Here is a 23,568-nt window from a genome sequence, read left to right on the forward strand (position 1 = left end):
AAGTTACAAATACGAATACGGTTAATGAGTACTAATACAGTTATTGGCCTACAGTAATTATGACAGCAGTCTGCAGTTCCTCATGGTGAGAGGCCAGGCAGTCCGTGACCTGCATCACTCTTGTACTATTTCTTTTGTTTTTTTTCATTTTCTTTATTCTTCTCCGATTGATCGGTACATCAAGCAATCACATCAATGTACATCAACAAAAATCGCTCCATCAATCAATCCCTCGTCCCTCCCCCTCCCACCCTCAGTTAATGAAAGAAAAGTGATTTTATCAACCTGAATTAAAAACAGAATATACAACATACAGTATGGGCTCCCCCAAATATCCCACACTGCAAACTCTTAGTCATTTTCTCTCCACATACAACCAAACCAGAAAAAATATAAAACTGTATATACAACTCTTTCCTCCCAATGATTTTATCAATATTTTACTCCTCTCCCTTCCCTGCTTTTATTTTCTCTTCCCTTACCCCTTTCTTTCCTCTTTCTCTTTTCTTCTGTGTCTCCTTTTCCCTTCATTTTAATTTTATTTTAGTTTTTCTTTCCACCCTTGGAATATTGTTTCATTCAAGATTCCAAGACACACCCAGCTCAGACCAGTCCTGTGTCCTAAAACTTCAGTTCAATTGACCTTTGTCTCTATGCACATATACTGTACGCTGATACCTTGCTGCTAATATAATCAGATCTGCGCCTTTGTTTGTGTAGATATCAGGTTGAAGGAGAGGCTGAACAAGTGTACATTTTGTGGTTTACCTCTGTATGGAATACCTAAGAATGTGCCATTGTTAACAAGCCATGCAATTAACCTATTTAATGATCATTCGAAAACAAGGGTGTGTGCAACTATATGACAATGCTGACGTGTCAAGTAGAATTCTTCTCATAGCTTTGTGTTGGGGTGAAATGCCTCTCTTTTAATCATAGGAGTCTGGTTCAACGGCAAGTCATTCCATTGATATTGTAGAACGTTTAAAGATAAATTAAGACATTAGAATATAACATCCATCCTCTCGAGTGATGTGACTGTTGGAGCTGGGTTCAGTTCTTCGCCTTGTGCTTCAGTCTGTGTGGAGTTTGCATGTTCCCCCCTTCCCCTGTGTTTCCCCGTCTCGCACCCTCTGGGGTCAGATCTGCCAGCAGAGGGACAGAGCAGTTGCTCTCTCAGTCCTGTCCGGTGTCCTGTACTCACAACTATACTCTCCTATACTCTCAGTCCTGTCCGGTTTCCTGTACTCACAACTATACTCTCCTATACTCTTAGTTCTGCCCGGTGTCCTGTACTCACAACTATGCTCTCAGTCCTGTCTGGTGACCTGTACTCACAACTATACTCTCCTATACTCTCAGTCCTGTCCGGTGTTCTGCACTCACAACTATACTCTGTCCTGTCCAGTGACCTGTACTCACAACTATACTCTCAGTCCTGTCTGGTGACCTGTACTCACAACTATACTCTCCAGTACTTTCAGTCCTGTCCAGTGTCCTGCACTTACAACTATACTATCCTATACTCTTAGTCTTGTGCGGTGTCCTGTACTCACAAATATACTCTCAGTCCTGTCCAGTGTCCTGTACTCACACATATACTCTCCTATACTCTCAATCCTGTCCAGTGTCCTATGCGCGCACATATACTCTCAGTCCTGTCCGGTGTCCTGTACTCACAACTATACTCTCTGTCCTGTCCAGTGTCCTATCCTCACAACTATACTCTCCAGTACTCTCAGTCCTGCCCAGTGTCCTGTACTCACAACTTTACTCTCCTATACTCTCAGTCCTGTCCTCTCAACTATACTCTCCAGTTCTCTCAGTCCTGTCCGGTGTCCTTTACTCACAACTTTACTCTCTGTCCTGTCCTCCTAACTATAATCTCCAGTACTCTCAGTCCTGTCTTCATAGCTATACTCTCCTATACTCTCAGTCCTGTCCAGGTTCAAATCACAAAATAATGGAGAGCTGAATTGTGGTCCATGGCTGGGAAAATATGTTTCGCCTCACGTGAGCATCCAGCGTCCTCTCAAGACAGACAAGTGTGCACCGTGCAGCAGAGTGGGAGGCCTCTCTTCCTCTGCAGGCTGAAACGCCGTCATGTGTTGAAGATTTTCCTGTTCAAGGCTTGCTTGTTTTATTGTGAATGTGAGTGGGAAACCACAACATCCGTGAGTCACTTCAGAAACTGCAGCAGCATCGTGGCTGCTGCTGCTCTCTGTGGAGTGCCGGCCCGGTTCTCATCATCATCATCATCATCATCATTATCATCGTCTCACACGCAGACCTATGGCAACAGGTACGTTGCTCGTTCTATCCATCTTTGTCCCGATTGTCGTAGATTAATTGTACATGACCAGCGGGCTGTAGATCAAGGAGTGCTTTTACTTTCGCTTTGCGATCAGCAGGTTGCTTCTGTCTCCCCGGATGATCGGGAGGGCCGTCCGTTCCGGTTTCGCAGCCAGAGAATCGAGGCAGAGACGCATAGTAAAAATGCCCCAAAAAATGTTTTTATTTTTTTTACAACTCGCCCCTCTTGAAACAGGAAGTCCGCATGCCGGCTTCTGCGAGGTTACGACAGGAGGGGAAGTAGGGGGGGGGGTGATGGGGAAATGGTGAGAGCCAAGCTGCAGTTTCTCCGGCAGCTCCCCTTCCTTCGGCTCCGGCAGGGCCCGCGGGCTGAGTTCTGGTCACTGTGTGGGCTGAGGCCGGGCTGTTGGGGCGGCCGGTCACTGTGTGTCTGGGGAGCGATGGCGGCTGTAGGTTTGGGGTTTGGCTGTGAGGAGGACTTGAATTCGTTCAGCAGAGGGTCGGCCCGTTCCTTGCTGGCTCTCGGGGGTCAGGATTGTCTGGAAGCCGGAAAGCCACACGGATATTGATGGGACAAAACAGGCCCAGGGGTGTAGCCAGGGTGGCAGCTGCTACCCCTAAATATGGCTTTGCCACCCCAGTTGCCACCTCCTATTAGTCGTTACGTACAATCCCATATTGTCTGAAATTTAACAACAAATTTTCTAAGAGTGAAAATAATAATAATGATTATTCCTTACATTTATAGAGCACTTATCTGGACACTCCACTCAGAGCTCTTTACAGGTCATGGGGATCCCCTCCACCCCCACTAGTGTGTCCCCCCACCTGGATGAAGCTCCAGTCTGCTCACACACACCAGCTCTCAGTGGGGAGGAGAGCAGAGTGATGAAGCCAGTTCAGGGATGGTGGTTATTAGGAGGCCATGATGGGTAAAGACCAGGGGGAAATTTGGCCAGGGCACCGGGGTGACACCCCTACTCTTTTCGAGAGACGCCCTGGGATTTTTAATGACCAGAGAGAGTCAGGACCTCGGTTTTGTCTCATCTAAAGGACAGCACCTTTTTTACAGTAGAGTGTCCCCATCACTACAGTGGGGCATGAGAACTCACGCAGACTGCAGGGTGAGCCCCCCTACTGGCCCCACTAACACCTCTCCCAGCAGCAGCCTCAGCTCTCCCAGGAGTCTCCCCTCCAGGTACTGACCAGGCTCACACTGCTGAGCTCCAGTGGGGCTGCCAGCGCTGAGCTGGAGGGTGATACAGCTGCTGGCCAATAGGCCAGGTCTTGGCAAATATGTGGCAATATTTTCCCGTGTGGCTCAGTGACAGTTGTGCGAGACTTTGTAGAAACAAGTCAAAGCACCTGTCCCTTTCCATTTCTACAATAGTGCATGCATATTTTTTATTGCGTGAGCAGGCCTTTAACATTAACAAACATTTACAAAAATTGTCACCAAATAACATTGAGGATTATGTGATATTGAGTATTTTGAGTTGTTATTGTACTTTATTTGGTAAAAGCTCTTTAAGATGACAAACCTATCCCTGTGAGAAAGATTAGGGTTTCTTTCCTGACGTCTGTTGTGAGTATTAGTGTGAGATGGGGTGACCAGTGTAACTCGTGCAGAGGAGAATAGCAGAGCACCTGTTACAGAGGGCAAATCATATCGTTTGAAAATACCAGCGCACAGAGCGGCACCGTATCACTTGCGTAAAGGAGATACACTCTGTGACAGGGAGCCGCAGTGAACGCCGTTTCGAGCCGATGAGTTCCCCAGGTTGACAAGAGACCCCCGGCGTGAGGCCAGCGGGGGCTGACGACGAGGGCGTCTCTCTTTAAAAAACGCGCTTGGGAGACGTCCAAAAGATGATGCGGCGCTCAGAGCGAAGGAAAAAGAAAGAATGTTTTAAAAAATCAGAACCCACGCTCTTTGAAAGCGAGGGGGGGGAGAATGATGCTCTTTGGGGAGAAAGGGGCCTTGGCTGTACAGCTCTTGGCCAACGTGCCGTGCAGCCCGTTGAGGAATTCTTACAGCTGAGCCGAAGTCGGACTTTCACACGGCTGTAGACGGGCTAACAGCAGAGCTTTAGGGAAATGATAAATACATGGAGCTCCACTGTGCCCCGACTCCTATATCCTATATACTGTACATCTGTGTGTGACTAGGTGGATTACTGTGTACTGACACAGATTCTAAAATGGGTCGGGAAAGACCCCAGGCTCCAGATCCTGACATCGGGATGATTATTGGCTTATTGGACCTCCGAAAAGAGAAAATCCTTTGTGGATCAACTGACCCACCATAATTTCCCCTTTTTTCCCCCTAGATCCGGGACCAAGGCGGGCGGGGAGAGAGGGCAGCGAAGCCGTAGCTCCCCCGCTGGGCCAGCGCAGCCCCTCCGGCCTGAGGGTGATGCTGATGGGGAGGGCGGGGGCCGGGAAGACCGCCGCCGCCAACACCATCCTGGGAAAGGTGGAGACGTCGTCCGAGGCCGGCCAGTCCCAGGTTGCCCAGGGCTGCGTGAAGAGGATCGGGACCGTGGCCGGGAGGAGGATCGTGCTGATCGACAGCCCTGATTTGCTCGGCTCTGAGACCTGGCCAAAGGAGACCGGCAGCGAGATCCGGATGTGCATGCTGCAGCCCAATCTGGGGCCCCACGTCTTCCTCCTGGTGCTGCAGATCGGGGATTTCAGAGCCGGAGAGGAGGAGGCCCTCCAGATCATGAAAGACATCTTCGGCGAGACTTGCCGGAACTACACGCTCGTCCTCTTCACCCACGGGGACCGGCTCGGGGAGGAGACCATCGAGCGGTACCTCAGGGGGCAGCCCGGGGGCTTTCAGAAGCTCCTGCACCAGTGCGGTAGGCGGTACCACGTCTTCAATAACGAGGACATGGGGAACCGCCGACAGGTGGAGGAGCTGCTGGGGAAAATCGACGAGATGTGGAGGAGGAGCTCTCGGCACGGACAGGACTCGGAGGAGAGGCTCGCGGACAAAGCGCAGGAGACAGCCGTGGAAGTGAGCACTCCGGTGTCGCGGCCCAGCTCTCTGCCCAGGAGGGCGGTGGGAAAACGGGGCAGTAGGTTGGAGTCGATAAAGAGAGGGTTTGACTTCAGCAGAGGGAGGATCCAAGGAGAAGTAAAGGGAAAGCCGCAGGGCCGGGAGGAGGAAGTGAGGCCGAAGCGTGCCGAGGGCTCTCGGGAAGAAGGGACGGAGATGGCTGGTGGCCGAGAGGAACCGCAGAGCCGGGACGAGCTGGAAAACGAGCCGGGAGGATCCCCGAGGTCGGACCGGCAAGGGGAACAGGCGGAGGGAGGGGGGAGACCGGGAAAAAACAGTGAGAGCGAGGCGAGAACATTGATCCCACAGCGGAGCAGGAAATGGGATAGAGGGATCGTCGCAGAGGAGAAGGAGAAGGACAGAGAAGGCAAGGCAGGAGAAGACAAGGAGACACTAGCCAAGATGCAGGGGGCAGAGGTGAGGGAGAACACTGAAAGGAAAATGTGGGTGGACACTCCACAACACACCGAGGAAAGAATAAAACTGGGAGCTGGGATGGAACCAATATGGAACACAACAAGACAGGAGACACAACCGTCATGTGAAGACCTGAAGAGGGAAATGGAGCTCAGAGTGAAAGAAGAACTAAGGGCTCAGTATGAAGAAGAGTTCAGAAAGAAAAAGAGAGAACTGAGGGAGCAATATGAGGACAGGCAGAAGAGGAGAGAGACTGAGCTGAGAGAGCAGTATGAAGAGAGAGAGAAGAGTAGAGAGACAGAGCTGAGAGAGGAGCAGAGGAGAGGAGCAGAGAGACACCAGGAGGAACAGGCTCAGAGAGAGAGGGAGCTCACAGAGGGATTTCTGAAAGAGATGGAGGAATGGAGGCAGAAGTGTGAAGACCTGCAGAGGGAAATGGAGGAGATAAAAGAGAGAACCAAAGAGGAACAGCCCAGAATAGAAGAACTAAGGGCTCAGTATGAAGAGGAGATTATCAGGAGAGAGACTGAGCTGAGAGAGCAGTATGAAGAGAGAGAGAAGAGGAGAGAGACAGAGCTGAGAGAGGAGCAGAGGAGAGGAGCAGAGAGACACCAGGAGGAACAGGCTCAGAGAGAGAGGGAGCTCACACAGGGATTTCTGAAAGAGATGGAGGAATGGAGACAGAAATATGAAGACCTGCAGAGGGAAATGCAGGCAGAGAAAGAGATGTCAGCACAAGAGCTTTACAGGAGAGCAGAACAAATCGAGATGATGACCAAGAGTTTAGCTAAAGAGAAAATTAGGACAGAGAGACACCAGGAGGAACAGGCTCAGAGAGAGAGGGAGCTCACAGAGGGATTTCTGAAAGGGACGGAGGAATGGAGGCAGAAGTGTGAAGACCTGCAGAGGGAAATGGAGGAGATGAAAGAGAGAACCAATGAAGAAAAGCTCAGAATAGAAGAACTAAGGGCTCAGTATGAAGAGGAGATTAGCAGGAGAGAGACTGAGCTGAGAGAGCAATATGAAGAGAGAGAGAAGAGGAGAGAAATGGAGTTGAATCTTAAACTGGGAGAAGTGGAGAAGGAAGGAGCAGCTATCGGGGACCAGCGGGAAGATCATCTGCAGGAGAAAGAGAGAGACATCAGGCAGGAAGATAGCAAGCAAATAGAGGAACTGAAACTCATGAAGTATGAGCTGCAGAGAAAGATGGAGACAGGGAGACAGAGGGCTGTGGAGGAGCTGGACAGCATAGCAGAGGAAACTCAGTCCAAGTCCAGAAAGGACAGTCCTACACAAGGCAAAGAGCTGGACCTGCAGGGTGAAGAGGAGCTCAGCCCAGGAGAGATACAGGGGGACATGCAGAGAGAGGAGGAGAGTGGAGGAGAGAAGGAACTGGAACGACAGCTGGAAGCGATGATGAGAGATTGGAAAGACCTGGAGCAGAGACACGGAGAATTCCAGAGAAGGGAAAAACTCCTGGAGAAGAGTCTGGAAGAGAAGGTCAGGAAATTTGATACAATGAAGCCATTGGATCAGGTCAAAGAGAAAGAAATCGAAGAGGAGAGGACAACATGGGCAGAGGAAGTCTTTAATAGAGCAAAAGAGCTGAAAGAGTTGTGGGAAGAATTATACAAAGTAAAAGAACGAGAGACGGAAGAAAAACAAAGGGAGAGGGAGAAAGCTTTACAGGAAAAGCAAAACGCAGAACAGAAGAAGATGAAGGAGCAGCACAAAAACGAGCTGGAGGAGATGCAAAGGAAAGTGGAGGAAGAGACGTCCAGGGCAATTGAGAAAATGACACACAGTTTAGAAGCAGGTGTTAAAAGAGAGAGAGAGCTGAGTGAAGCCCTAGCCGAGCTGATGAAGGAATCAGAGGACCTGAGGCGGAAATTTGAAGCAGAGGAATGTCAGAGGACAAATGAAGGGGAAGAGATGTCAGCAGGGCAGAGAAGGACAGAGAAGGAGCTCCAGGAAGATCTGCGGAAGGAGGTGGAGGAGTTGACCAGGAAGCACGCAGAAGAGCTGAAGAGAGTGAGACTGAGGTGTGAGGAGGAGCATAGAGACAGAGCAGAGACACTGAGGCTTCAGCACCAGCAGGAGAGCAGCAGGCGAGAGACAGAACTGAGGGAGCAATACGAAGAGAGAGAGCTGAGAGAGGAGCACAGGAGAGGAGCAGAGAGACACCAGGAGGAGCAGGCACAGAGAGAGAGGGAGATTAAAGAGGGATTTCTGAAAGAAATGGAGGAATGGAGACAGAAATATGAAGACCTGAAGAGGGAAATGAAAGAGAGAACCAAAGAGGAACAACACAGAATAGAAGAACTAAGGGCTAAGTATGAAGTGGAGATTATCAGGAAAGAGACTGAGCTGAGAGAGCAATATGAAGAGAGAGAGAAGAGGAGCGAGACAGAGCTGAGAGAAGAGCAGAGGAGAGAAGCAGAGAGACACCAGGAGGAACAGGCTCAGAGAGAGAGGGAGCTCACAGAGGGATTTCTGAAAGAAATTGAGAAATGGAGACGGAAGTGTGAAGACCTACAGAGAGAAATGGACGCAGAGAAAGAGCAGTCAGCACAAGTGCTTGACAGGAGAGCAAAGCAAATTGAGAAGATGACCGAGAGCTTAGCTGAAGACAATAGAAGGACAGAGAGGGAACTCAGGGAGGATTTCCAGAGGCAAATGGGTGAAATAACTCAGAAACATGAGCAGGAAATGGAAGAGTTAAGACAGAGATATGAGAGGGAAACAGAGCCCCTGAGAGAGACAATATCACAGGAGCAGTGCAGACTGGGACAAGAGCTAAGAGTCAAGTATGAAGAAGAGATTGGCAGGAGAGAGACAGAGATGAGAGAGGAGCAGAGGAGAGGAGCAGAGAGATACCAGGAGGAACAGGCTCAGAGAGAGAGGGAGCTCACAGAGGGATTTCTGAAAGGGACGGAGGAATGGAGAACGAAGTGTGAAGACCTGCAGAGGGAAATGGAGGAGATGAAAGAGAGAACCAAAGAGGAACAGCTCGGAATGGAAGAAAAGCTGAGAGTCCAATATGAAGAGGAGATTAGCAGGCGAGAGATAGAGCTGAGAGAGCAGTATGAAGAGAGAGAGAAGAGGAGAGAGACAAAGCCGAGAGAGAAGCAGAGGAGAGGAGCAGAGAGACACCAGGAGGAACAGGCTCAGAGAGAGAGGGAGCTCACAGAGGGATTTCTGAAAGAATTGGAAGAATGGAAACAGAAATATGAAGACCTGCAGAGGGAAATGCAGGCAGAGAAAGAGCAGTCAGCACAAGAGCTTGACAGGAGAGCAGAGCAAATCGAGAAGATGACCGAGAGTTTAGCTGAAGAGAAAAGAAGGACAGTGAGACACCAGGAGGAACAGGCTCAGAGAGAGAGGGAGCTCACAGAGGGATTTCTGAAAGGGACGGAGGAATGGAGGCAGAAGTGTGAAGACCTGCAGAGGGAAATGGAGGAGATGAAAGAGCAGTCGGCACAGGAGCTTGACAGGAGAGCAGAGCAAATTGAGAAGATGACCGAGAGTTTAGCTGAAATGAAAAGGACAGAGAGGAAACTCAGGGAGGACCTCCAGAGCCAAACAGTAGAGATAACTGAGAAACATGAAGAGGAAATGGAAGAGTTAAGACAGAGATATGAGAGGGAGAAGGAGAGGGAAACAGAGCACCTGAGAGACACAATATCACAGGACCAGTGCAGGCTGGAACAAGAGCTAAGAGTCAAGTATGAAGAAGAGATCAGTAGAAGAGAGAGAGAACTGAGAGAGCAATATGAAGAGAGAGAGAAGAGGAGAGAGACAGAGATGAGACAGGAGCAGAGACAGAGTGAGCTCACAGAGGGGTTTCCGAAAGAAATAGAGGAATGGAAAAAAAAATATGAAGAACTGCAGAGGGAAATGCAGGCAGACAAGGAGCAGTCAGTGCAAGAGTTTGACATGAGAGCAGAGCAAATCGAGAAGATGACCGAGAGTTTAGCTGAAGAGGAAAGAAGGACAGTGAGACACCAGGAGGAACAGGCTCAGAGAGAGAGGGAGCTCACAGAAGGATTTCTGAAAGGGATGGAGGAATGGAGGCAGAAGTGTGAAGAACTGCAGAGGGAAATGGAGGAGATGAAAGACAGAACCAACGAAGAAAAGCTCAGAATAGAAGAACTAAGGGCTCAGTATGAAGAGGAGATTCTCAGGAGAGAGACTGAGCTGAGAGAGCAATATGGAGAGAGAGAGAAGAGGAGCGAGACAGAGCTGAGAGAGGAGCAGAGGAGAGGAGCAGAGAGACACCAGGAGGAACAGGCTCAGAGAGAGAGGGAGCTCACAGAGGGATTTCTTAAAGGGACGGAGGAATGGAGAACGAAGTGTGAAGACCTGCAGAGAGAAATGCAGGCAGAGAAAGAGCAGTCAGCACAAGAGCTTCACAGGAGAGCAGAGCAAATTGAGAAGATGACCGAGAGTTTAGCTGAAATGAAAAGGATAGAGAGGGAACTCAGGGAGGATCTCCAGAGCCAAACAGTAGAGATAACTGAGAAACATAAAGAGGAAATGGAAGAGTTAAGACAGAGATATGAGAGGGAAACAGAGCACCTGAGAGACACAATATCACAGGACCAGTGCAGGCTGGAACAAGAGCTAAGAGTCAAGTATGAAGAAGAGATCAGTAGAAGAGAGAGAGAACTGAGAGAGCAATATGAAGAGAGAGAGAAGAGGAGAGAGACAGAGATGAGACAGGAGCAGAGACAGAGTGAGCTCACAGAGGGGTTTCCGAAAGAAATAGAGGAATGGAAGCAAAAATATGAAGAACTGCAGAGGGAAATGCAGGCAGACAAGGGGCAGTCAGTGCAAGAGTTTGACATTAGAGCAGAGCAAATCGAGATGATGACCGAGAGTTTAGCTGAAGAGGAAAGAAGGACAGACAGACACCAGGAGGAACAGGCTCAGAGAGAGAGGGAGCTCACAGAGGGAATTCTAAAAGGGACGGAGGAATGGAGGCAGAAGTGTGAAGACCTGCAGAGGGAAATGGAGGAGATGAAAGACAGAACCAAAGAAGAAAAGCTCAGAATAGAAGAACTAAGGGCTCAGTATGAAGATGAGATTATCAGGAGAGAGACTGAGATGAGAGAGCAATATGAAGAGAGAGAGAAGAGGAGTGAGACAGGGCTGAGAGAGGAGCAGAGGAGAGGAGCAGAGAGACACCAGGAGGAGCAGGCCGAGACAGAGAGGGAACTCAGGGAGGATTTCCAAAGGCAAATGGGTGAAATAACTCAGAAACATGAGCAGGAAATGGAAGTGTTAAGACAGAGATATGAGAGGGAGAAGGAGAGAGAAACAGAGCCCCTGAGAGACACAATATCACAGGAGCAGTGCAGACTGGAACAAGAGCTAAGAGTCAAGTATGAAGAAGAGATTGGCAGGAGAGAGACAGAGCTGAGAGAGGAGCAGAGGATAGGAGCAGAGAGGCACCAGGAGGAACAGGCTCAGAGAGAGAGGGAGCTCACAGAGGGAATTCTGAAAGAGATGGTGGAATGGAAACAGAAATATGAAGAACTGCAGAGGGAAATGGAGGAGATGAAAACGAGATCTACAGAGGGACAAAACAGGATGGAAGAGGAGCTGAGCTATGAAGAGCAGTTGAGCAGCAGAGAGAAAGAACTGAGGGAGCAACATCAATGGAGGGAGAAGAGGAGAGAAATGGAGATGAATCCTAAACTGGGAGAAACAGAGAAGGATGGAGCAGCGATCAGGGACCAGCGGGAAGATCAACTGCAGGAGAAAGAGAGAGACATCAGGGAGGAAGATAGCAAGCAAATAGAGGAACTGAAACTCATGAAGTATGAGCTGCAGGGAAAGATGGAGACAGGGAGACAGAGGGCTGTGGAGGAGTTGGACAGGTTAGCAGAGGAAACTCAGTCCAAGTCCATAAAGGACAGTTCTACACAAGGAGAAGAGCTGGACCTGCAGGGTGAAGAGGACCGAGTGAAAGACACTGAAAAGAAATATAAAGAAATGCTGGAGGAAAAGGAGGAGGTTTTGAGGAAGCTACAGAGGAAAGCGAAGGAGACGGAAGGTAAGGACCGGTGTGAGGACGATGAAAAGCGCAAGCAGGAAACAACAGCCACGGAAGACACTTTAGCAGAGGAGAGGAGCAGGATAGAGAGAGTCCTGAGAGAGAAGCTACGGAAGGAGATGGAGGAGTTGACCCAGAAACACGCAGAGGAGATGGAAAGGCAGAGACGGGAGGTGAAGCTGAGGTGTGAGGAGGAGCACAGAGACAGAGCAGAGACACTGAGGCTTCAGCACCAGCAGGAGAGCAGCAGGAGAGAGAGAGAACTGAGGGAGCAATACAAAGAGAGAGAGCTGAGAGAAGAGCAGAGGAGAGGAGCAGAGAGACACCAGGAGGAGCAGGCTCAGAGAGAGAGGGAGATTAAAGAGGGATTTCTGAAAGAGATGGAGGAATGGAGGCAGAAGTGCAAAGACCTGCAGAGGGAAATGGAGGAGATGAAAGAGAGATCTACAGAGGAACAGCGCAGAATGCAAGAAGAGCTGAGAGTCCACTATGAAGAGTTCAGCAGGAGAGAGACAGAGCTGAGAGAGCAATATGAAGAGAGAGAGAAGAGGAGAGAGACAGAGCTGAAGACAAAACTGGAAGAAGCAGAGAGGGAAAGAGAAGCAATCAGGGCCATATGTGACAAGGAACTGAATGAGAAAGACAGAGAGCTCAAGGAAGAACTGAAGGAAGTAAAGCAGAAATACGAGGAGCTGCAGTGGGCTTCCCAGCACAGTGAGAACGAGGACAGAGGAGATGTTGAAGAGCTTATTCCAAACCAAAGCTCACTGACATTGGAGAAGCTCACCAACATTGAAAACGTGTGTGTAGCTCTTCAACGGGACTGCGAGCGTCAGGCTATGGCACTGGCTGATAAGGAAAAACGTCTGCTCTTCTTACAAAGCAAATTCTCAAACTTACGGCAGCAGCAGCAAGCGGAAATGGAGAACACTAAAGAGAAATATGACAGCAAATGTCGAGGGAAAGTAGCGGAGCTCAGAAAGAGGTTCGAGGAGGACCCCACAAAGAGGAAAGCCGTGCATTGTGATGAAGAGGAGAACGAGGAACGAGAAAGGCTTGAGAGGCTTTGCAGAGGCATTAAGAGGTCGTATGAGGAGAAGCTGAAGAGAAAAGTGAAGGAGCTGGAGGAGAGGTACAAGGAGGAAGAGAGCATGGTCACGCAGGAAATGGAGACGCTAAAAGGGGAAATCGCCTCTGAACGCCGGAAAAAACAAATCATCCAGGAGAAGTATGAAGCGAAGTGCCAGGAACTCAAGAAGGCCAAAATGGACTATGATGCAAATTACAGAAAAGCCATTGACAGAGCAGATGACATCAAGAAGAAATGGAAAGAAAAACTAGCAGTGGTGGAGGAGGAGCTTCGCCAACATACTGAGCAGCTGAAGGATCTGAAGGGCGAGGTGAAGTTGAAGAGGGAGAGGGGCGCAGAACGGGGGAGAAGTGCTTCCCAGAAAGGAGACAGGACTGACAAAGGCCCTCCCCCAGGTAAGTTCAGAGAGAAATTCGATTCCGGTCCATTTCCTCATCTTGCCGAGCTTCTCTTCCCACCACCCTGTTTCACACTGCCGTTCAAGGAGGTGTGATGGTACTCTATATAGAACTGTATTTAGTGTGTCCATTACAATAATAATAATAATTCCTTACGCTTATATAGCGCAATTCTGGACACTCCACTCAGAGCTCTTTACAGGTAATGGGGACCTCTCCACCCCCACCAGTGTGTCCCCAGCAGGTCAAGTAGCTTTGAAAAGACACAAAGCCCCTATTCGCACCACTTGAAAGCTTGGCTTGTTCCCATTTAATTGGGTAGGTAAAGGGCAAGGCATTTCGGGAATATCATCTGGCAGGAAAAAGACATTTTAAATTAATTGTATTTTAGTACAGATTTTGTTGCCAAGTTCTACCAAGTGTAAAAGCTTCAAGGAAAGTTCATAAAAGAAAGAAAGATTTCTGTTAGCCCAAAATCTAACACCATTTTTTTTTCAAATCTGTTACACAAACAAACCTGTCGGACAGAGCGATCCATTTAATCCTGTTTGATTATTTTGTCTGACGCAGGACTGTCTGAGAGAGGCCCAGCTGAACCTTTGGCTGCTGGGGTGTCCGAACTGAGGCTGGTGCTGCTGGGGAGGACTGGATCTGGGAAGAGCACCGCAGGGAACCTCATTCTGGGAAGAAGGGCATTCCGTTCGGAAGCCGAAGGTTCGGCTGTGACAAAAGAGAGCAAGAAGATGAGAGGGGAAGTGGCCGGGAGGCAGGTGGCAGTGGTAGACACTCCGGATTGGTTCCACAGTGGTTTTCCGAAGAAAGACACCGAGCTGGACATCAGGCGATGTGTTAGCCTGACCTCTCCGGGGCCTCACGCTTTTCTGCTGCTGGTACCCATCAGGAAGAATCCAAATGTCCAGAGATTAGCCGAGTTGCTGAGCTTTTTCGGGGAAAAGGCCGAAAGTCACGCAATGATTCTGTTCACACGTGGGGAGGAACTGAAAGGCAAGACACCCGAGGAGTTCGTTCGACAAGGCGGCAGGGACCTCCAACGACTCGTCCAAAAGTACGGACGCAGGTGGCACGTTCTCTGTGCTGGCGAAACAGCCGACCGTGTTCAAGTCACGGGTCTTCTGGAGAAAATTGAGCAAATGCTGCAGGAAAGCCAGGGCAGTTTCTACAGCAATCTGAGGTACTGGGAGGTGGAAGAGAGCATCAGGGCCAGACAGAGGCAAATCATGAAGGAGAGATACGCGAGGGACCTGAACAGGAAGCAGGTGGAGCTGAAGGAGAAGTACCAGAGGGAGTACGAGGAGTGGGTGGAGGAAAACCTGAGGATCGATGAGAACGAGATGGAGGGTCGAGAAGCATGGATTACAGAGCTGCAGGAAAAAATTAAGGAAGAGAGGGACAGGAAGAGGATGGGAGCTTTGATGAGGGAACTCAGGGAGGAGAGGCAAAGGAGAGAGTACGAGGAAACCAGTCACTTGCAGCAGCTGGAAGTAATGCACCAGAAGGAGAGTTTGGGGAGATCCGGGACCAGTCTGCTGTGGACGGATTGGCGCAGACCCTACGAATTTAGGATAGGGAGTCAAGATGTTTGGGGAAGGGGACTGGAATGTGCGAGGAATGAGGAGATTTCCCAGGGGAGGAGGTGCTGGAGGAAGCAGGAGGAAAGCTACAGAAAACGCTCTGAGGACCGCTTCCGGGAAGAGATGGAAGAAGGTGTTCGGACTGAAAAGAAAAAGGCGAGGGAAGAGGCGGAAAGGGGCCACGATCTTCCGATCTTCCAGGAGCCGAGCAACACAACCAACAGCACCCAGGCTTCCAGAAAGATCGGAGTCCCAGATTACAGCTGGAAGATTGAACCACACATGAAGCTAAGAGAGCAGGAGCTGGTAGAAAGTCATGAAAAGCTTGAGGAAATTAAAAGGTTTACAAACTGAAGGAACGCTTATCATCTTGCCTGTTTCCATTAATCCCAGACCTCACCCAGCTGGTTCCTGAATGTACCCCAGGGGAGCCACCTTTCACAAAGGGGATTCATCACATGATGACTGGACAAAGTAAAAAGCCAATTGATCCGATTTCTAAGTGAGTGGAGCACAGACATTGATTGATAAGGGACCTGAAATCATCGAACAGCTCCGTACAAAGCGGTAGGGTGGGACAAGGAAAGAGCAAGACAAGGATGGTGCCAAGTGAGGATCCCTGAGGTCCGTTCCGATTCCCAGGAGGATCTATAAGAAACACAAGATATTTTGGGATTAGAAGAGGATCTCTAGCCGGGCAACATTGTGCAGAATATTTAACATCTGCCACCACTTCTAGACCCTAAGTTTTAGATTTTCAAGCTTCAGGAACTTTCAGGCATTTATGATCATTTACAGTGGGATAGATCGTTTACAGTGGAAATGATGGGACTTAATTGAATTTGTCAGTTTTTTCTGCTGTTCTTTAGATACATTCTTTCTAATGATTTGTCTGCTTGATCTTAAACTCAAGAGAAGGTGCTTAGCAAAGCTAAAAAATGGATGAAATATTTTATATCAATATCCATTTATAAGTAATTCAGGTGTGTAGCTGCATCAGCATGTGCAGTCTGCAATGTTTCGGCTGTGAAACCTTCTTCAGGTGTGGAAGAAAGCTGAAGAAGGCTTGAAGAGCCGAAACGTTGTGTTTTCTCTCTTCTCTTTGCAGCATGGAAGAAACCTATTACTAGTTCCTATCCGTTTATAATATTGTTTGTTCGAATTTTGTTGTAAGTTTTTGAAAATAATTGTCTTTGTTGAAGTGTTTTCTAGCACATAAAAATAAATTTTGTATGCAAAAGCTCCATCTGTTTTTTGCATGATTTTTGAAAAACATGGCCTGTAAGACTATCTATAAGGAGAACGAATTGTTTGTTATAATTTAAGGTAATAGGTGAGTTAAAGCTCATTTGGTTTCAGTGACCTGCAGATAATGGGCTCAGGTGATTAAAGTGTTGCCACCCTTAATTGTAGCTCAAACAAATGTCACAGTGAAAACTTAATCATTTTCTTCCCTTTCATCTTTTCCTTCTCCTCCTTTCTTCTTCTCCACCTCCTCCATTTTCTTCCTTCTCCAGCCTCTTCATCACCTCCTTAGTCATCTCCTCCTCCTTCTTCTTCAACATCTTTTTGTTGGCTGTGGTGCAAGAGCTCACCGTCATGCTGGCAAGCAGAGAGGAACAGCACCTCCTGGCCTCCTTGACATGCATGTAGAGAAAGGATGGAGGAAGTGTTTGATAGGTTGGAAGGTTATTTGTGCCCACTCAGAATCCCACAGAAACACCGCTGGAATTATCTGGAACGGTGGATCAAGAGGAGACTGTTCCCTTTGTCCTGGAGACTCCAATGTTGTAACGAACAGTTCTTTCCGGACCCTATGCGGACGACACAGTCCGACGAAGTGGGGAAACACTAGGGAAACGTCACGCAGGAAAACGGGGCTGAAGACAGGGGGGCGTGTCCAAGGTGCGCTGGTGCACGGGGGAGGTGTGGCCGAGGTGAACAATCCAAGAGTAATCCTTAGGGAAAATCCAAAACACACGAGTAAGTCCAAAACCAGGAGATCCATCAGAACAAGAATTAAAAACCACGAAGGCCGGGTCGGAACCGGCGGACGGGGAACAGGAACGGGAACCGAGGTTAAAACCTTAACGGGACCAGGCGCTTCCTGGTCCCGGACTCGCACGATATGGAAATCAGATGCAGAGCCCGGAAGAGCGTCAGCGCCTGGCTTTTAAGGTGGGCAGGGAATGGGAAACAGGTCCAGAGAATGAAGTCTTTAGTGAAAGGGCTGGAGCACCCTTAAGGAGGGGGGACTATAATCGTGACAAATGTAGGAGAAAAGGGATTGGAGGGCTAGGCAGTGAAGTGGTGCTTTGGCTAAGGATTTGAGGCTGTGGCTGGAAGGTTGCCAGTTCGTATCCCATGCCTGGCAGAGCAATCCTACTCCGTTGACCCCCTGAGCAAGGCCCTTCACCCCAGCTGCTCCAGGGGTGCTGTATAAATGGCTGACCCTGCGCTTTGACCCCCCGCTTTTCTCCCCGTCTGTGTGTCTCATGGAGAACAAACTGGGGTATGTGAAAAGATGAATTCCTAATGCAAGAGACTGTATATGGCCAATAAAGTGATCTTAATCTTAAAGGTTTCTTCATGGCTTTCTTCCCATCTCAGACATGAGTACATGAGCCACAACTGGGTTCGAGGAATACTTCGGGACCCAATTCACCCTGGCCATGATCTGTTTTCACCACTGGGTTCTGGTAGGAGGTATCACAGTATCAGAACACTGATAAATAGTTTCAAAAACAGTTTCTTCCCCCAAGCACCATAAACATCTTAAATTAGCACCTGTACTTTAAGGTACTGTTTACAGTATGTCCTGTCTTGGCTGTAGACAATGTAAGGTCTATTGTCTAAATTTATTGTCCATGTCTGTTTGTCATTTGTGCCTGTTTTTATTCCTCTCATGTAACTGGGTACAGCTGAACAAGCAAGCATTCCAATACACTTAGTGTATATGTCAAATAAAGAAATCTTGAATCTTGAATCTTGATAACCAATTTAATGTCTAATCAAGCTGTGGTTTCCAAATCTGAACAAGGTGCTGAAACTGAACTGTGCCTCTAAATCCTACAGGAACCCAACAGTCCTATAGGACTATCAGGGATGCCCTCTCCTGGAATTCAGCGGTATGGAGATTCAGTGCAAGACAATATGATTTGTTTCTGAAGGATTGTCTTAGCGTGGCGTAGAGCTGTTCCAGTGTGAAAGGGCGTCTTTTCTCTCTTGCGTCTCTGTGTGCGTGACAGGAAGACTTTGACTGCGAGATGAAACCACACATCCGCCACACAAAAAAATGAAAGATCGTCACAGCTTCTCTCAACAGTACTAAAACCTTTTCACTGTGACTGGTTTTTAAGAAATACGAAAGGATGGCGACTGAAGGTACCGTATATCTCATTTAACAGTCAGCTTGGTCGTTAGTTGTCTGACAGATGAATCGTGTTGTAGAGGAATGGGTTGCAGGTGAAACTGCCTTTACTTTCACTTTGAACACACCACACACTCTCAGATTCAGCTTTTTTTATCTTGTATTTTTTAAAACAATAAACAAAGGACAAAATGTCACGATTCTCCTCAGATTTACTCAGCTTTACTCAGATTTGCTCAGCTCCAGGTCCAGTCATAATTGAGCATTTGAGCATTTGACCGTATGTGGCCGACAGATGCTGTCAGTTGAGTTAACGGTGAGAAGCAGGAAACCCAGTTATATGGATCTGAGGCTACAGCTTCACGAGGCTGAAATAGTATGGAAATTATCTTCCAAGGAAACTCAGAATGGATATCTGCCTCATATTTTTTATGTTATATATATTTAAGAAATGTATATATGTTGTGTTTTTATATACCCTATATTTGTTATATATGCCATATGTTAACACATTGATTTCACACTAATCATCTCTTTGCAACGTAGTGCACTTGTAAAGTGAGTTAAGACATGGTACAGATTAACTTAAATAAACATCCATCCATTTTCTAAACTACTTTATGTAATACAGGGGAGCTGGAGCCAATCCAGGTAAGAATCTGGCAAAAGGCAGGATACACCCTGGGCAGGACACCAGTCCATTGCTGGGCATACACACCCTCACAGTAGGGCCTATATTCCCAGAAGTCATTTAATCTAAAAGTATATGTGTGGACTGTGGGAGGATCCAGAGCACCTGGAGGTAACACACATGATCCCACACAGATAGCACCCCAGGAATTGAACCCAGGGCCTCAGGGAAGCATTGCTAACCACCATATATAAACACGCTTTCTTGGTGTGATTAAACATAGAAACAAATCTGTTTTCTCTGTAGGAGGAATGAGAAAAAGAGAGGAGAAAAGACCCAGTGTGAGCTCCAGCAAACTAGTTCACTCCTCTGAACTGAGGATCGTCCTTCTTGGAGCACTGGGGGTGGGGAAGAGTTTGACTGGCAATACGATCTTGGGAGGCTCGGTGTTTGAGTCCGAGTACTCCATAACCAGCGAATGTCAGAAGCGAGAGGGCATGGTGGCTGGGAGGCAGGTGGCAGTGGTTGAAGTCCCGGACTTATTCCATGCGGCGCTGACGAGGGACAAGACACTGGCTGAGAAGTGCCTGGCCCTCTGCGTTCCGGGGCCGCACGCATTCCTTCTCGTCGTGCGGGTGGGGAAACTCACAACGGGGGAGGAGGACGCTCTGGAAGCGATCCGGAACGTCTTCGGGGAGGCGGCTTCGAAGCACACGATGATCCTTTTCAGCCACGGGGACGAGCTGAAGGGCCAGACGATTCAGCAGCATTTAGAAGAATCCGGGGACGACTTGATAAAACTGCTTGAGAAATGTGACGACAGGCATCACGTCCTCAACAACAAGAATGTGAGTGATAGGCTGCAGGTTACCCGACTGCTGGAGAAGATTGACCGGATGGTGGAAGAGAACGCTGGCTGGTACTACACAAAGAACATATATCAGGAGACCGAAGGAGCAATACGACTGAAGGAGCAGCAGTACAAGGAGGAATGGATCCAGAGAGAAGAGGAGTTGAAGCAGCAGCATGAAAACGAACTGAAAGAAAGAGAGAGGAGAACAGAGGAGGAGTTGAAAATTAGGTTCCAGGATGAACAGCTCAGGAGAGAACAGGAGCTGCAGAAGAGGTTTCAGGATGAACAGCTCAGAAGAGAACAGCAGCTGCAGAAGAGGTTTCAGGATGAACAGCTCAGGAGAGAACAGGAGCTGGAGAAGAGATCTGAGGATGAACAGACCCGTACTAAAAAGGAGATGGAAAAGAGATTTCAGGATGAATGGCTCAGGAGAGAACAGGAGCTGGAGAAGAGGTTTCAGGATGAACAGCTCAGGAGAGAACAGGAGCTGCAGAAGAGGTTTCAGGATGAACAGCTCAGGAGAGAGCAGGCGCTGGAGAAGAGGTTTCAGGATGAACAGCTCAGGAGAGAACAGAAGCTGGAGAAGAGATCTGAGGATGAACAGACCCGTACAAAAAAGGAGATGGAAACGAGATTTCAGGATGAACAGCTCAGGAGAGAACAGGAGCTGCAGAAGAGGTTTCAGGATGAACTGCTCAGGAGAGAGCAGGAGCTGGAGAAGAGATCTGCAGATGAACAGACCCGTACAGAACAGAAGATGGAAAAGAGATTTAGAGTTGAACAGACTAGGAAAGAAGAGGAGCTGGAAAAGAGGTACAAAGAGGAAAATCTAAGAACAGTAGAGAAATGGAAACAGAAATATGAAGATCTACAGAAAGAAATGGAGGCAGAGAAAGAGCAGTCAGCACAAGAGCTTGAGAGGAGAGCAGAGGAAATCGAGAAGATGACTGAGAGTTTAGCTGAAGACAATAGAAGGACAGAGAGGGAACTCAGGGTGGATTTCCAGAGGCAAATGGGTGAAATAACTCAGAAACATGAGGAGGAAATGGAAGAGTTAAGACAGAGATATGAGAGGGAGAAGGAGAAGGAAACAGAGCACCTGAGAGAGACAATATCACAGGAGCAGTGCAGACTGGAACAAGAGCTAAGAGTCAAGTATGAAGAAAGTGAGAAGAGGAGAGAGAGAGAGCTGAGAGAGGAGCAGAGGAGAGGAACAGAGAGACACCAGGAGGAGCAGACTCAGAGAGAGAGGGAGCTCACAGAGGGAATTCTGAATGGGACTGAGGAATGGAGGCAGAAGTGTGAAGACCTGCAGAGGGAAATGGAGGAGATGAAAGAGAGAACCAAAGAGGAACAGCTCAGAATAGAAGAACTAAGGGCTCAGTATGAAGAGGAGATTTTCAGGAGAGAAACTGAGCTGAGAGAGCAATATGAAGAGAGAGAGAAGAGGAGAGAAACAGAGCTGAAGATAAAACTGGAAGAAGCAGAGAGGGAAAGAGAAGCAATCAGGGCCAGGTGTGACGAGGAACTGCATGAGAAAGACAGAGAGCTCAGGGAAGAACTGAAGGAATCAAAGCAGAAATACAAGGAGCTGCAGTGGGCTTCCCAGCACAGTGAGAACGAGGACAGAGGAGATGTTGAAGAGCATATTCCAAACCAAAGCTCACTGACATTGGAGGAGCTCACCAACACTGAAAACGTGTGTGTAGCTCTTCAACGGGACTGCGAGCGTCAGACTATGGCACTGGCTGATAAGGAAAACCGTCTGCTCTTCTTACAAAGCAAATTCTTAAACTTACGGCAGCAGCATCAAGCGGAAATGGAGAACACTAAAGAGAAATATGACAGCAAATGTCGAGGGAAAGTAGCAGAGCTCAGGAAGAGGTTCGAGGAGGTGCTGGGGACACCCCCACCAGTGTGTCTCCAGCAGGTTAAGTAGCTTTGAAAAGACACAAAGCCCCTATTCGCACCACTTGAAAGCTTGGCTTGTTCGCATTTAATTTAGCTGGAAGAAAAATGTTTAGAAATGCACTGGAAGGAGAGTTTGGGGAGATCCGGGATCTGTCTGCTGTGGATGGATTGGCGCAGACCCTATGAATTTAGGATAGGGAGTCAAGACATTTGTGGAAGGGGACCGGAATGTGCGAGGAATGAGGAGATTTCCCAGGGGAGGAGGTGCTGGAGGAAGCAGGAGGAAAGCTACAGAAAACGCTGTGAGGACCGCTTCCGGGAAGAGATGGAAGAAGGTGTTCGGACTGAAAAGAAAAAGGCGAGGGAAGAGGCGGAAAGGGGCCACGATCTTCCGATCTTCCGGGAGCCGAGCAACACAACCAACAGCACCCAGGCTTCCAGAAAGATCGGAGTCCCAGATTACAGCTGGAAGATTGAACCACACATGAAGCTAAGAGAGCAGGAACCCTGGTAGAAAGTCATGAAAAGCTTGAGGACATTAAAAGGTTTACAAACTGAAGGAACGCTTATCATCTTGCCTGTGTCCATTAATCCCAGACCTCACCCAGCTGGTTCCTGAATGTACCACAGGGGAGCCACCTTCCACAAAGGGGATTCATCACATGATGACTGGACAAAGTAAAAAGCCGATTGATCCGATTTCTAAGTGAGTGGAGCACAGACATTGATTGATAAGGGACCTGAAATCATCGAACAGCTCCGTACAAAGGGGTAGGGTGGGACAAGGAAAGAGCAAGACAAGGATGGTGCCAAGTGAGGATCCCTGGGGTCCGTTCCGATTCCCAGGAGGATCTATAAGAAACAGAGAAGAGGATCTCTAGCCGGGCAACATTGTGCAGAATATTTAACATCTGCCACCACTTCTAGACCCTAAGTTTTAGATTTTCAAGCTTCAGGAACTTTCAGCCATTTATGATCATTTACAGTGGGATAGATCGTTTACAGTGGAAATGATGGGACTTGATTGAATTTGTCAGTTTTTGCTGCTGTTCTTTAGATACATTCTTTCTAATGATTTGTCTGCTTTATCTTAAACCAAGAGAAGGTGCTTAGCAAAGCTAAAAAATGGATTAAATATTTTATATCAATATCCATTTATAAGTAATTCAGGTGTGTAGCTGCGTCAGCATGTGCAGTCTGCAATGTTTCGGCTGTGAAACCTTCTTCAGGTGTGGAAGAAAGCTGAAGAAGGCTTGAAGAGCCGAAACGTTGTGTTTTCTCTCTTCTCTTTGCAGCATGGAAGAAACCTATTACTAGTTCCTATCCGTTTATAATATTGTTTGTTCGAATTCTGTTGTAAGTTTTTGAAAATAATTGTCTTTGTTGAAGTGTTTTCTAGCACATAAAAATAAATTTTGTATGCAAAAGCTCCATCTGTTTTTTGCATGATTTTTGAAAACATGGCCTGTAAGACTATCTATAAGGAGAACGATTTGTTTGTTATAATTTAAGGTAATAGGTGAGTTAAAGCTCATTTGGTTTCAGTGACCTGCAGATAATGGGCTCAGGTGATTAAAGTGTTGCCACCCTTAATTGTAGCTCAAACAAATGTCACAGTGAAAACTTAATCATTTTCTTCCCTTTCATCTTTTCCTTCTCCTCCTTTCTTCTTCTCCACCTCCTCCATTTTCTTCCTTCTCCAGCCTCTTCATCACCTCCTTAGTCATCTCCTCCTCCTTCTTCTTCAACATCTTTTTGTTGGCTGTGGTGCAAGAGCTCACCGTCATGCTGGCAAGCAGAGAGGAACAGCACCTCCTGGCCTCCTTGACATGCATATAGAGAAAGGATGGAGGAAGTGTTTGATAGGTTGG

General features: G+C 48.0%; 2 protein-coding genes across 2 annotated transcripts; both read left to right on the forward strand.

Moving 5' to 3' along the window:
- The first annotated feature begins 14 nt into the window (after positions 1-14).
- On the forward strand, positions 15-16,173 carry LOC102690592 (golgin subfamily A member 4-like). Its single transcript, XM_069188423.1, has 3 exons — positions 15-2,302; positions 4,644-13,337; positions 13,911-16,173. The coding sequence occupies exons 1-3, from the start codon at positions 2,293-2,295 to the stop codon at positions 15,284-15,286; spliced, it is 10,080 nt and encodes a 3,359-aa protein (XP_069044524.1). The 5' UTR covers positions 15-2,292; the 3' UTR covers positions 15,287-16,173.
- A 2,013-nt stretch (positions 16,174-18,186) lies between these two features.
- Positions 18,187-23,039, forward strand: LOC138238282 (trichohyalin-like). Its single transcript, XM_069188430.1, has 2 exons — positions 18,187-18,316; positions 19,240-23,039. The coding sequence occupies exons 1-2, from the start codon at positions 18,304-18,306 to the stop codon at positions 21,723-21,725; spliced, it is 2,499 nt and encodes an 832-aa protein (XP_069044531.1). The 5' UTR covers positions 18,187-18,303; the 3' UTR covers positions 21,726-23,039.
- Positions 23,040-23,568: the final 529 nt, after the last annotated feature.

Source organism: Lepisosteus oculatus, chromosome 4 (genome assembly GCF_040954835.1).
Source record: "Lepisosteus oculatus isolate fLepOcu1 chromosome 4, fLepOcu1.hap2, whole genome shotgun sequence".
Classification (NCBI taxonomy): Eukaryota; Metazoa; Chordata; class Actinopteri; order Semionotiformes; family Lepisosteidae; genus Lepisosteus; species Lepisosteus oculatus.

Excerpts from the sequence above, each read along its gene's own strand:
- LOC102690592 (XM_069188423.1), top strand. Across the intron at positions 13,338-13,910 it reads TGACAAAGGCCCTCCCCCAG|GACTGTCTGAGAGAGGCCCA; the intron begins GTAAGTTCAGAG and ends TGTCTGACGCAG.